The sequence below is a fragment of the Drosophila kikkawai genome, chromosome 3L (assembly GCF_030179895.1).
Source record: "Drosophila kikkawai strain 14028-0561.14 chromosome 3L, DkikHiC1v2, whole genome shotgun sequence".
NCBI lineage: Eukaryota > Metazoa > Arthropoda > Insecta > Diptera > Drosophilidae > Drosophila > Drosophila kikkawai.
Window position 1 is genome coordinate 14,398,281 of NC_091730.1, and position 15,018 is coordinate 14,413,298.

The window sequence follows — 15,018 nt, forward strand, 5'->3', positions numbered from 1 at the left end:
CTCGCGCGAGAATGTTACACATTCTAGCAATTAGCACCTCCACTCCGCATGGAGACGGGGTCAAGTGGTAACCGTGTAAATCTTGCATATTCCGGTTTTCTTTTCTTGGCCACTTCTCACATATTCAGCGGAGTTGCTGCCAATTCCAACACCCATTAGAATAATGGCTGCTACAACCTGTTATTTTTGCAAAATGCATTTAGTTGCCGCAAATACTTTCTTCAAGATGGGTGCACTTAGTTGGGAGTTCCTCTGGGGATTGGTCTTGGTTTTAAGTTTGGAATTGGTTCAGTGCTTTCTGGTCTTTCCACGTCAGGGATCTTTTGGGGTAAGAAAATATCAAAGCATTCAAACCAAGTGGATTTCATTCTTCAGTTATTTTTAGTTGTTGGCTGCCGTGGCTGTTCCTTTGGATTTATCGCCCAAAACTGTGTACATGGCTTTCAATTTTGAGTCCAACTATGCACTGCCCTCCAATGATTCCTACAATCAGTGGATTGATAGGGTGAGTTACTAGGAAAGTCCTTTACAAAAAATATAAATAAAATGCAACTCCCTTTTTAAGTGGCAACTTTACGAACCCTTTATGGGCGTCCCGGGCAATGTAACCCCTATCAATGCCCGTCAACAAGCTAGCGAAGACTTGGTCACCCAGGAAGAAAACAAAGAAGAGGAAGGAGCCGAAGTAAGACGCCGCTCGGTGGGATCACCACCACCTTTCCGGCGACGCGACTTCTACCTTGGCATCATGAACTACCTGTCCCACTATGGGTTCAATGGCTCCGCCTGCCTGCTCCGCGTCATCTGCGAGGTCAGCGAGGCGCCTCTAGATGCCCACAATGGGCTGGTTGGCAGCCTCTTTCAGATTCTGTTCATGTGAGTGAGGAGGAGAGGCAAGAGAGCATTTCCTTTACTAATTATGATATCTTTTGCCGCAGGCCGACGACGAGTGCCGCGGAAGAGGAACTGCAGCACGTGGACGCGCTGTACGAGGCCACCGATGCGGGCACGCGTGGCCTGGGCTGCTCCGATTACGTGGCCAACTGCGGACACAGTGCCCTGGACCTGATAAGCGTGGTGCTCTGAATAATATCTGCCAAAAAAGATATAAGAAAATAAGACTTTAAATGAAATTAAATTTGGAGAGGTGGTGTTCATTAGGTAGAGGCTTTAAGTGAGGTTTTTTGATGGTTCTTAAACACTTCTTCGACTTAGAAATTTCTTAAAATAAAAAAATTTAATTACAAAATATAAAATCGATATGTCTCAATCACAATATTTATTCTTTTTAGATATAGCCTTCTTCTTTTGCGTTTTAAAATTGATTTAAAGGACTTAATCAATGTTTCTCCTGGAATTCCCGAGTCACCTCCTGCTGCGGCGTGAAATGTTTTAATTTCGCTTAAAGAGCTTAAGGACGACGACACAGTGTCGCGGCAACAAAGGAGATGAAGAGCTGCGGCCAAAAAACGTAGTCCTAAGCTGGCCGCAGGGATCTGGTTTTGGATTTTGGTTTGCTTAGGGGTTTTCAGCTGGGTTTACCTCACGTTTGGACATGTGTGATGTCTGCTTTATATTTTTTCCACTCTGTGTTCTTTCCCTTTGCTTTTTGTTGGCTCTCTGATCGCTTTTTCCGCTCCTTTTGTGAAGAATATATGTATGCTCCTGCTCCGTCTTTGTCCTTTGAGTGCGTTTTGCGGCCTGTCAACAATGCCCCAGAGGAGTCTCCTGTTCCGTTGTTCTTCGGTGTTTTTTTCTTTTTTATTTGTTTGTTTGCTATTTCTTTGATTCGATTTGCCGCCTTAAAGGACCCGGCCAGAGAGCCGAATGTTCCGGCAAATGGTGAGAGCGAATTACGCCTTCTTTGATTTTGCCAAACCATTGAAATCATAATTAGAAGACAAATTATTCCTCTTTTCTTCTCAAGATCCCCAGACAATGGCCAGGCATCGAAGCTGAAGTGCTTATGTACGCCACAGTTTGAGAAAGGTTCTCAAACAAAAATATATAAAAAAAACACACAGAGAAACTTGAGTATTAATAAGCTTAGAGGAAGGAGTTGGAGTTTGAGCACAACAACAAAAAAAGAAATGGGATCGGGGTTAATGCAATCTTGGAAATATAATTGCCGAAAAGGTCTTTAGTTTGTATAAATATAAAATTCTTGGATTGTCTATTATATTTTGTATGTAATTGATTTTGTTTTTGGTTTTTATTGTTCGTAAATAATAAGGTTGTGGTAAAATTTTAAAGAAAATATTTTAGGCTTACTTAAATATATAAAACTGTAAACTTTAAGTATGTATTAAAATCTCTTAAAGGAATACGATTTTTTGAAACAATACCCATCCATTCTTATCTCCTTTTCTCATAGTAAAATATCTCTAAAAGATCCTACCCATTCCTGAAAAACCCTCCATAACCTAGGCCACCTTTTCCCATGACTAAGAATAACATCCATCAACTCATATCCATATCTTGCTCCTTGACTATCTCCACCTTAGCTATATCTGCATTTCATATATCTCACAGACCACTTCATCTTCTCTTATATCTCAATTGTGGGATCATAAATGCAAACCATCAAATGTGATCCATCTCCTTGGGACGCCAGTTCATTTTTATGAGTTTTTCTGCAGCTCATTTCATCACTTCAACGTGGAGAGATGTCAGAGGATGTGTCCCCACTGATTTACGGCCCAGCTAGAGATGTCAGTTTATTTTCGTGTTTCTCTGTTTTTAAAACTTCGCATTGACATTCGGCTATATAACATATACATTTTAATGGGGTGCGGGCAGGTGTTAAGGAGGTTATCCACGCGATCCACGCTTCCTGTTGCGGTTAGCCTGGGGCTGTGCCTTGTCTCTCCCTCTGGAATTCATTTGCCTTTTGGGGGCTGATACGAATTGATTTGTAATTAGTTGCAGTTGCAGTCAACAATGTGATTATGCCGAAGTTTGAGAAAGGAGGAGCCTTCTGGGAGCACTGGGGGCGGAGTGCGATCTAGGGTTACACAGATGCGAGCAGACCGACCATGATCCCGAGAAGCGGATCCACTTGAGATCTTGAGGTTTAAGCATAAATTACACATTCTGAGTGGAGGAGCACGGGGTATTATCCTAGGAAATTGACAGCTCCCCTAAGTAGTCATCTATCCATGACATATGCGGAATGTCGACTCTCGGAGGGCGTTCTGGTGAGTTGTAAACGCATCTGTGGCCAGGGATTTGGTCCTGCCTTTGGGATACGGACAGGCGATCCCCGATCTCCATACCCACTCCCTTTCCCGTCGCCATGTGTCGGCAACTGTTCCGTATCCCATGGCCGTTGACAGTTCGGTGGTGTAAATCATTGTACGGCAACTGTCAACCGCTTTGAGGTTTCCATTTAATAAATTCAAGTACTTTGTGTGTGCGCACAGGCGGGTTATTAAATTAGAGTTTAATCCACTTCGGACACGCGTCTGCGAACATTAATTGAATTCATAAATGAGCAGTTTATATGATATTTATATATTAACTAATTACTGTTTCATTCGATTGTCGTTTCCCTGTGCAGCAATTTTTTTGTTCCATTTTTTGTTCCTTTTGGTTTCATCAACAATTGGATTAAATTCATAATGCAAAATGGCATTTAAAATGACGCTTTTAATAAAACCAAAGCGTGGTAAAGAAAAAAAATCATGGTAACGAAGTTGCAAAATTCCATTTGACTGGTTGGGGATTTTCGGTTTATTTTAATTAACTTAATGAAATGCATTTGGCGAGGTTTATAAATGTATATGCCGCAAGATTGTTAGTTCGGGTTAAGGGATTACGCAGGGGATTTGTTCATATTAAGTTTACTTAATATTGACTGAGACATTTTTAAATCATATAATAACAAATTAAAGGATTACCGGAAGTTCTACGTTGATTATCCGGCTCGAAAGACCAATATAAAAAAACATTTTCCAGCTTTCTTTTTTAAAAATACTAATTTACGTATAAAAAGAAATTAATTCACAAACAAAAACCAGAGATAATTATATAGAAATTGTAATAAACCTACGCCCAAATGATCTTTCGAGCATGGAATCTACCATTTTCTGGCTCTTATCAAACACCAATCTTAATGAAGAACTTCTTTGGATCTCTATCACAAGAAGTTCTCCCATGAATTTCCCGATTATATAGTTTCTAATGGCTGAACCTTGTCTGCCCACTAAAAACCATATCAAATTGTAAATGTAATAAAAACGGGAATCATTAACCAAGAAGCCGCAAGGTGTGGTGTTCCCACAACTTCTTCTTTATCGAGGCAAACATCAACACCTCAGCTCATCTAGGTTATCGGTCATATTCAGCGTCGGGTCATATGAATAATGTCAAATTATTTCATTGCACCAAGAACCCACCCTACCCGATGCATTTATATTTTGATCGATTGCCAGGAAGAAGGGAAACTAGTTTGACATTAATTGACTGCCAAATATGCACAAGCGCATGAAATTATGAAAAATCTTATTAAAGTCATCCCATCCTGGAACCCCCAAAGAAAAAAAAATCAACTCGGCCAAAAGTTCATAAATGCTAATGTGGCCCGGAGCCTGACGATGATTGATGGTCGCCACGGCGTAGTAAAAGTTCCGCAATGTGGGAAACCCCATTTCCCGCAGACTTGCGGCACCGGAAGACGGATCAATCCTTGGATGAAACTGTATACATTTCACCTTTGTGTGCTCCAGGTCGGTCCCCTTTTAAGCCAATTTAATCCCGAGCCGGCTTAGGGCATTACGATCTGGGATTAGGCCATGTTGCAGCATCTTTAACGTCGGCGCAGATTTTCTTGTTATATGCGTTGGCAAATATTTGTGAACGGGATTTGTTTGTAGGCGGTGTTCGCCTAATGATCTTTGCCAAAAAGGAAATCAGATTTTCCAGTTCCTGGGAAAGTAGGCGGCTCACCCAAATATCCTTTTGTCTGTCTAGTCCGCCATTCAGGCTCTTATCCAGCTGCATTTAGGTGTTTTTATTTGGCCAAAGGTCGGGCTTTTATTCTTTTCTCCCTGGACAGCCCAAAGCTAACAGGAACAGTGTTGGCTTTTTAGGGATAAATTTACATTTATTTTGTGAAAAAGAACTTCACTTAAAAGGTTAAAACTTACACAGAAATAAATGTAGAAAAATGAAACACATTATAAACACAAGTTTGAAATTGTTAAAGTTAAACTTTTGAAACAAAATAAATAAAAATAAATGAAGAGAAAAATCCAGAGCAGCTAGAATGACAGCTCTGGCGGCCAGGACCCTTTATTCCCCATCCCCCACATCCCTGGAACCCTTCATCCTTTTGACTCTCCATGTGTCTGCTTGGACTCCGCATCGCATAATTTTTCACTCGCTCGTTGTTTTGGTGCGTATATCCCTCGGCTGTCTGCTGCTTTTTTCCCCCCTTCATATTTTTTTCATGTGTTGATAAATTTGCTTAGATTATTATCCTGGATCCTGGCGTGGCGCTTGGAGCTCTGCTTTGCCGCTATCTCCCTGTCGTAATTAGTCTCGAGCTTGTTTGCCCAGCATTTACACAGAATACTTTACCAGGCGCCGCCGCCGCACGCACTCACGTACACGGACAGTGGTCGCTAGGACATGGCCTGGAGTCCTGGAGGCGGACAAACAAATGGGCTGGGCCTGGACTTACGTCTAGGCAAATTGCTGGAGGGGAATATGAATGAGTGAAATTCGTTTTTGCAGCACAAATACCTCATATTCTAATAGATAACCCGCCTTGGCGGCCCTAAATTGCGGGATATGTCAGGAAGAAAGCGCAGCTCTCTATCTATCTCCACTTCCCCCCCAAAAGTCAAACTGGCAACCTTTTAGCATAAATTTCTACACGGGCTCTGCGAGCACGACAGGAAGTCGTCGCCAAACGCCTCCGTCAACCGCAATTTCCATTAGCAGCTCAAGGCAAGGGAACTCCATTCACATGTGGAATATGTACACATATATAGAGTAGTATATGGATGACGGTCCCGGGGTACATTTGACATTTTAAGGAGCGCCAAGTGAGTTGCAGGTAGCTCAGGTGAGCTGCCAAAGGAAAAGGCCCCCAGACGACAGCCTCGCCCATGGAAATGTCAACTGTTTTTAGCACGCACAATTTGAGGGAAAGCCAAACAAACACGAAAAAAAATAAAATAAACGAAGCCGGGGAAAATCGCTCTCTACGGTAACATGAATATATAAACGATGGACTGACACTGCCTGGCTGGCAACCTGCTCCAATTCCAATTCCCCGGTCCCCGGTTCTCATCCCCACCTGTGGGCAGGGCTCGAATTACGCGAATGCAATGTTCAAATAGAAATTAAATGCCGGGGCAAACCGCATTTTAGACAAATGCCAAAAAGCGGGAACACACACTCCCGTATCGGCTTTCAGGACACGGGACCTTAGTCAGCATCCCTTGCCAGGAGCAGGAGCAGGTATCAGGACCGAATCAACCACAACATGTACACCTACTTCCTCCCTGACACCCGAGAAGTTTCGCCAAAACAAAAAATATACCACAATGCCAAGGAAGTTGCGGCCCAAAACAGGAATATTCGGAGAGGAAATGCGGCCAGATCGAACTGATAGATAGGAAGTAAGTGTAGTATGGTAAGTGCCCCTGGGTCTGGCGATGGTTTCATGATAAGTTCAAGCTGAAGATTCGAATACAAAGTGAAAATCGAAGGCACAAAGCGGCTAAACCGAAACGCCAAGTGGAGATTGATCTAAGCTCTCAAGAAAATCAACACTTTTGGCTAATACTCTTATCTCACAATCTAAAATGTATTAAAAGAAAATGTAATGAGGTTTAAAAAGCAAAAATAAAACAATGTATACTCTTATCTGACCTGATTTCTGAGTGAATCCCTTCCAGACCAACGATCTCTTCCGAGTATTGCCAATTCCCGTAAGGCGAAGAGCTCACAAATCAAACTCCGCTTGCGGTGGACACTGGACATTAATAACGCCTCAGTAGAGCGCCGACAATGGTCCTTGGGATGGGCTGCCATCGAAGGCTTTTCAATAAAAGTTGGCCCCGATTGGCGGCAGCCGACAAAGGGCCCCGATACCGAAACAATTGCCCAACAAAAGGTGGTCGAAATTACAGCGCACTTTCGATTGCAGCTCAGGCCAAAGCATTTCGCCAAACGGGGCCAAGAGTCGGTCGAACAATTAGTCCACGCCCCCGGAGAACTCTGGAGCTGTTCTTTACACCTGGTAATTGCTCCGCAAAAACTTCTTGTAATTTTTCTTTAACGAATCTCAAATGACTGGACCGACCTTTGTCCCTTTGTTGACCGCATCTCCGGCGGACTCCTGTGGTTCTGGTTTTCCAGCTGCCCCTGGCAAGTGTGAGAGGGATGCACCGTGGAAATCAGCTTGGCCCTATTAAAAGTGCAGCGACATTTATGGCCTTGATCTACACGCAGAGTTCTGGCTTTCTGATTGCCCCTGCAATTGGTCCTTGATGATTAATGTTCGGGTTCGCCTCCAACTGAAGAACTGAATGTTTTTCTGCAAAATTTCTTCAGTCCGAGCCAGCCAGAGCCTGTTTCTATTGAGGCATTGTCCTTGTGTAGGCGTTGGGCTCCTTTCTGATTCTTTGTCCTTGGGTCAGCACCTTTTCTTTGCACCTTTGAGGCGGCAAACTCTTTTTGGTATTTGGTAATTCTTTTACAATGACCCTCGGATGACTTTGGAATTGTTTGTTTGGCAGCAGCTGAAATTGGCTTGCCGGGATCCCCAAAAGAAAAGATCTGAAGACTTATTTTGATTGGACTATTCATGTGTCAAAGGTTCCTTTATAAGAAGGTTTTTTCTTCACACATTCTTTGAGAATATTCTTGATTCTTTGATATATGTTTTTATAACTCTAATGAAATTAGTTTTGAAATACTTAGGCAGAGAAAATATAACCTTTTCAAGCACTATTTTGAGTCTCAAGTCTTTAATATTTCTTTAAATTCATTTTTTAATATCCTATAAATATTAAAATAATTTCCAACATAAAAGAAAATAATCTAAGCACTTAACTATTCAATAAATAATGTATTTTGCAAGCTTTCTTTCATCTTGAAACATTTTAACATTTTTTACTTATGTATTTCCCACAGAAAATACACCCTATTTTCTCCTTATTAAACCCTAATCAAGACCGCTAAGTGTTTTCCTTACAACTTTCCTTTTTCTTAATGGATTTTCATGGATAATCCCTACCCCGAGCGGCATACACACATATTATATATTTGTTTTACAATATTGCACACTTTGTGGGTCAATGATGTCCCGGGCCCTGTAATAAGCAACTGTTTAAGCATTTACCCCCGAAAATCGTTGAAAAAGAGATTTAACATTTTGATGGATTTTCAATAAGCCCCATTTCAGCTGGGGAATCACTTTGGCCGTTGATGACATGCCTCATTATTCGCAGGGGATCCGCTTTCGCAAAGGGTCCAATTAGAGAGTACGGGGCTGGGTTTAAAATTGAATTTAAAATGCATCAGACTGTTTACCGTAATAATATCGACACATTTATGGGGATCTTCGCCCAGGTCGCCCAGCTTCACTCCTGTTGTTGCTGCTGACTCCCTCGGGGGCTCATCCGAAATGATCTTCGGTCCAGGTGCTACAGCTTAATGGGCTTTTGTCCTCTGATGACCAGGCCCGCGGCAGCTTCATCCTTTGTAGCTGTATCTGTAGCTGTAGCTGTAGCTGTGTTTGTATCTGTATCTGTCTTTGTATCTGTATCTTTTTCTCGCTTGCTGCATTTATGCCTCCTACTTTGCCAGCTGACTTAAATGCATTTTAAGCTGGCCGGATTTTATTTATTTTTTTTTTTTAACAGGGAGACAGATGTTTTTTTGGGAAATAATTAAATATTCAGCAGGCATTTAAATATTTTATGATATACGTAAAGCTTATTTTACGTTTCAGTTATAAAGAAATAAAGCCAAGCTCCTCAAGAATCCTTTATAAAGCACCTTTCTTTTTAACTCAGATACGGTTTAACCCTTTAATTAATAATGTCAATACAAACTTTGTAATATAAGATATAAACTTTGTTTTAAAAAATTAAAAAGAACAAATAAATATTGAATACCCTTTTCTCTAATTCACATTTATTTTTATTTAATTTGTATACTTATACATTATTTAATTTTTTTTATTAAAAATTCTGCAGCCTTTTCTTCCTTGTATCCTTGCATCTTTATCCTGCCTTCTGCCAACTTTAATAAATTTTAAACCTGTCGTGCTTTTTACTGGCTTCTTACAGAAAAAAAGAGGAACAGATGTTTCTGTTGGTTTGTGCTTTTTTTTCAGACGTTATGATTTTTTCTTTGGCATCCTCGGCTGCTGCCCTGAGTTAACTGATATTGTGGATGCTTTATTATTGTGTGCTGTACCTGCTGCAGTCGGTTCCTGCATCTGTTGTCCTGACAGCAGGACTCAGCCAGAGTCACCTCACCCGCACGCTGGGGAGGTAATCGATCTCATGTGGTTTATTTACATCCGTTATTGAAATTCACTTTTTCGCTCATGCTTTTGTTTTATGAATTGGCTTTGTGTACACCCGTGTATCCTTGCATCCCCGCCTCCCCGCCCTCCCGCACCAACGCATTGATGACAATTGCAGTTTCTGGCATGCAGCTGGGCGCATTTACATCCGCTTGTTGTTGCTGCTTTAACAACAGATTTTTTTCCGCCACTCTCTCTTCCTTTCTTCCTTTTTCCTTGGGCTTGTTTTCCAGGGCTTCATCGTTTTTTTTAAGGATAATATTCCTGTTTTATTTGCAGCAGGCGGAAGTGAAGTTCGTCCCGGGGGCTTTAATATTTCAGTTTGGCGAATAATGACCGGGCTCAATGATATGGGAAATGATAACTGAATGGCGGATTTGCTGTTGGGCTAGGTCGGTTTTGTATAAGCGGAGAGATTGGGTTAGGTCAATTTCAGTGAGATTGTATTATAATTCAATTGAAATTGTAGTTTGTTAGTGGTTAAGTTGAGTTTGGTGTATTTTTTATTAATTTGTTTTTTAAATTTAGTTCCTCCTTGCCGGAGTTTTGATTTTGAAAACTATTATGTAGCTGTAAAAATTATATAGATAAATGTAGACTTTAGTTACATCATTAAAATTTTTGATTTTGATAAAAAATTGAATTTTCAAAATTTTTAAATGAAGTATGCAGATTTATTAACTGTAGAAAATCTTGCACAGAACAGTTTTCCGATTTAAAATTAATGCTCTTTTGGCCGAGTTATGATATTTTTAATTTAAAAAAAATAAAGAAGTTTTTTAATATAAAAAATCAGATTTTATAACACAAAATAATATTTTTCTAAGTCAAGGAATCATTTCCGACCCCATAAACCATAGGTATATATTCTTGATCAGCATTAACATGCGAATCTTTCTAGACATGTCCGGAAGAAATCGATTTTTTTGCCATTTTTGCGAAATTTGATAAGGGGTTACATCATTAAAATTAGCAAAAATGGCCAAAAATTTTGATTTCTTAAAATTTTAAATTTGGTATGCAGTTTTTTTAAATTAATAAAAACTAACACAAAACTGCTTTCCGAATCGAAATTAATGCATTTTTGGCTTATTTATGATATATTTTAATCCTGCAAGGGTATACAAACTTTGGCTGGCCAAAGTTAGCTTTCTTTCTTGTTCTTATTTGTATTAACCGAATGCTTTTACCTTTATTTTATAGCTGAGTCTTGTCTAAAAACAGAATATAGCCCTAAAATACAACATTTTATTATGTTTTACTATGCCGGCTTTTTAGATTCGGTTCGTTAAGCAGGTCTTAGACTGTGTCAGCTTTATCTGAAATGTATTTCTTTTAATTATTTTAATGCAAAGTCATTCCTAGCATATTTATGACATACCTTCAAAATAAAAACTCTGAACATTTCCCCCTTAAGAACCATTTCAGATAGCCAAGGCTTACAGGGGTAATTCTGCCGAATTTTCAGTTATATTTACTAAGAAGTTCTCACAAAAGTCCCCCCTTTTGGATATGGAAATGTACGTCATTTGAGTCAGAAACCATTATGTAATCTTGGCGCGCTCATATGCTTTATGGAGCACATCGGCGAGGATATCAAATTGTATCTACAAGTCCAATTTAATTATAAGCCACGCAAGTGAGGCCCATCAAAGTTCCCCGATCCGTTGCAGGTGCAAATGCAGAACCTCCAGTGGATGACCAGTCGTCCCGGGCTCATTTTCGGTTCCACATTATTATTATCCACGCTCTCCTCGGAGCCGCGGATGTGTTGAGTCCGGTTTTGGGACCGGGAATGCCGCCGCTCTACAATTCATTTGCAAAGCGTATCCAAAAATGCTGATGGGATTATTATATGTTGTTGATCTGGAACTGGGGACTGAGGACTGAGGACTGGCGACTGCCACTGCCACTGCCTTTGCCACTGCGACGACTGCAGGTGGAATATCTCAATGCCCGGGCAGGTCTTTATCTTTTTAATGCTGTGGATTGCTTTGTGTTTTTCGGTTTCCTTTCCCTCCGCATTTCGGCTTAAAGCCTTAATTTATGTATTAAAAGTTAGAAATCCGTGTGGACAGGTGAATTTTCGTTGCCCTTCTCCACTCTCTTCCTTTAAAGGTATAATTTTCGTATAGGTATCGTGGCTCAAACATTGATCATTAACAGTGCAGGTGAATCGATCGGGGGAACTCAGGTTAATAGGTGGGGAATTTAGCAGAACGATAGAAGCGATATAGAAGATATAGCAATGGAGGAGAATCTGAATGAAATCACTTGCCGAAGCGAATCAGTTATGCTTAGCTATTAGTCGAGGATCTAGGGAGATTCTAAATATGAATTACTGAATTCTTAGAATTTTTCAAAGCTAAACAATTTTAAAATTTAAAAATGTGGGCTACATTTTTTATTGGTTTTGGTTTTTAATAACATTTTCTAACTTTTCTAATTTTGGTTTCAACACAATTTTGATTGATGTTTCCTACAGTCTGCTTTCCAAAAATTAATCCCCCTATGAAAGGTGTAAAAAAGAACCCCGAAAGCGGAAAACTTAATACCCAAAACATAGACAAAACCCTGCTCATTGTCATTCATCATATAAATCAGAATTCGCAGACAGAGCGGACAGGACATAGAATTCGAACCAGGAACCAAAGAAGCGTTCGATTGTATGCAAAAAAAACTGGAAAACAAAAAAGAAAATAATGAGAATGGTATTGGGATTGGGAGGCAGAATAAGAATGGAATCGAATGGCTTGGGTTTGGCATTGGGTTCGGTGTGTGGTGTGGAATGCCGCAGGTGGCCGCCAGCAGTGGTCCTCTTTCGCTCGCTTTTCAAGTGTTTGCCTTTGCAGTTGGACAAATTTACATGCTCGCCCCGCACACAATGAGACGGCGCAGCGGCTGGCCTGGACAGGTAAGCGAGGTAGCCATGCACATAGAAAAATAAGTACTAAATTAAATTTATAATAGTTATGAAAAGATATCAAAATATCTAAGGTTTGGATTTTAGGTCGCTAGTTCACACTTTTGAACTAATAATATTTAATTTATATAATTAAAAATAAGAGTATTTTTAATTATAATTTAAAAGACTTTAAATAATAATATATTTTCTGATAATTTACATAGAATATAATATACAAAAAAAATATATATTCAGGTTTAAATTACATTTTACTAGTAGCATTTAGTAACATTTACAGGAAGCAATTTTTATTTAATTTAAAATTTGTAAGAAATTGTTTTTATAAAATCTGGAATATATTTTTTTAGGCTTGACATTTTCTTAAATATTTTTTTTTCAAGTGCACAGACTGCTGCAGGCCTTATGCAGCAGCTACCTGGAATGTCCGGCAGTGGGACACACCATACATCGGTATTCAAATAGTTCGCCGACCGTCCAAAGGCAGCAGCCAGCAAATGCAAACGCAATGGCAAAGGCAGCGCAGCAAACACACAAACGCATCATTTAAATGATGGAAAATGCAAAAGGATGCTGGACCGTGTGATTTCCGCTCTGGACACGACCTTTTTATATCCTTTGTGTGTGAGAGTGCGTGAAAGGTGTCCGTCGCTCCTTTTGTTCGGAATATATTTTAATTAAATGGACTGAGTTAAGCTCCGTGGGCCTGGGTAATGGTCGGTTGGGATGGTCGGTTGGATGGATGAGTGGCTGGAATGGCAAATCAATCAATTCATGCCAAATGCGGTCAAAATGCAATGCTCAATTAAATAAGCCATACAATTAAAAAGCCCAAGAGGGGTCTCTTTGTAGTGGGAATAACACAGATTCCAGAGCAGGTTTAAACTGAAATGAGAAATGGTTGGGTTTTTTTCAAAAAGCATTTTGATTTGGCATCAATTTTCAAGTGTTTTCCACTGCAATCTGTTCTCTAATTGTAGAGTGCCTAACAGATTGACAGTTGATCAAGTGAAACGGCATGCTAAAAGCCCCCAAAAAAGCGTAGAAGGATTTAGAACAAAAAAAAAAGCGGAAATGATACTCTAAAATTCTAAAACAAGGCGGGTGCGGGACTAAAGTGTTTTAAATACTATATTTTCTTATAATTTTAATATATTTAAAAATCCAATACGAGATCATTTTTAATTTTGATATTAGTACTAAATAAAATATTTAATATTTTAGCTATTTGCATTTAAATAAAATATATATAGACCTGTAGTTAATATATAAAATTACAAGATGGCTTAGCCTATATTTTTATATATTTATTATTTTTACAACTTTGTTTACATTTACAAAATGTTATTAAATATTAAATAAACTCAGAAATGTCTGGTTTAATTATAAAACGATCTTTAAAGTGCGTCTAAAAGTATGCAATGAAATATTTCAAATGCTGAATTTGCCGGAAATGGCATTTCAAATATTTTATAGCATACTTAGAGCAGCATTTTAATTAATTTAAAATTATTACGTTTTTATTGTCACCTAATACAAGTATTGTCAACTAAGACAAGCTTGATAATAAAACTAAAACTCCCTCTCGATTTTAGGGTGTTTTTAAGAGTCCTCTTCGGTGCTAAAACTGCCAATCCATAAAGGTCTACCCCCGCACAATTGCAGGTTGAGTGCCAAAATGCATTTGCATGCTGAAAACACTTCAATTCTGGTGCTAAACTAAAAACGCAAAACGCTCGAAAAGCGACAAACGAGTGCACTCGGGACTTGGGCACGGATCCTGTGCCCACCACCTGTCGCCCTGCCGAGCGATGGGGAGGCTCATTTGCATGCGATTGAAAAGCGCGGCGGAATCAAAGTGCATGGAATGGATAAAAGAAAAAATAGGGAGAAAAACAACAGCAAGCAATTGGCCGTGGATTTTTGCCCGGCTGCATGTGAGTGAGTGCGGGATGCTGGCTAATTAAAAGCACATCAAAAGCGGGCAGAATTTGCATAGCAAACGAAACGAAACGTTGCGAAAATTAAATAGAAATTGTTAGTTGCACTTTTTCTTTATTTTTTATTACATTTCTTTTTTTCACTTCGTCAAAGCTGCCAATGCCAAAAAAGTTTGTCATGAATAGCTGTCGTTAGAGGAGCGGAACTGAGGAACTGTGGAACAGCGGAGCGGAGCAACTGCACCAGGAATCGTCCAATAAATGTCAGCGGAGCAAAGTTTGTTCGCCAACTATTTTTATAATTAAACAAACTGATTGTGATAAGTAGGAAAATGAATGCCAAAGTTATGCCAAGAGGGGGATACTAAAGGTCCGGCCATAAATTGGGCAAACGTCAAAGTTGCTGCGGGAGTGCTTGCTTGTTCAACAAGCCCTTGAGACAACGCAAGAGCAATTTTGTGAGCATTCAAAAAAGCTAATGGAAAGCCAAAAAAATACAAGGAAACTCAAGGATATTGGACTTTTTTCTAAAATTTAAAGAATATTTGGAGCCTTTGACGAACATATTGATGATTATTGTGTGGAATATGCGACAGAAAGCAACA

General features: G+C 39.6%; 1 protein-coding gene across 1 annotated transcript; it reads left to right on the top strand.

Annotated features, from left to right (window-relative positions):
* The first annotated feature begins 226 nt into the window (after window positions 1-226).
* Window positions 227-1,090, top strand: LOC108075146 (uncharacterized). Its single transcript, XM_017167427.2, has 4 exons — window positions 227-328; window positions 386-505; window positions 566-876; window positions 939-1,090. Exons 1-4 carry the CDS (start codon window positions 227-229, stop codon window positions 1,084-1,086), a joined length of 681 nt encoding a protein of 226 aa, XP_017022916.1. The 3' UTR covers window positions 1,087-1,090.
* The last annotated feature ends 13,928 nt before the right edge of the window (window positions 1,091-15,018 follow it).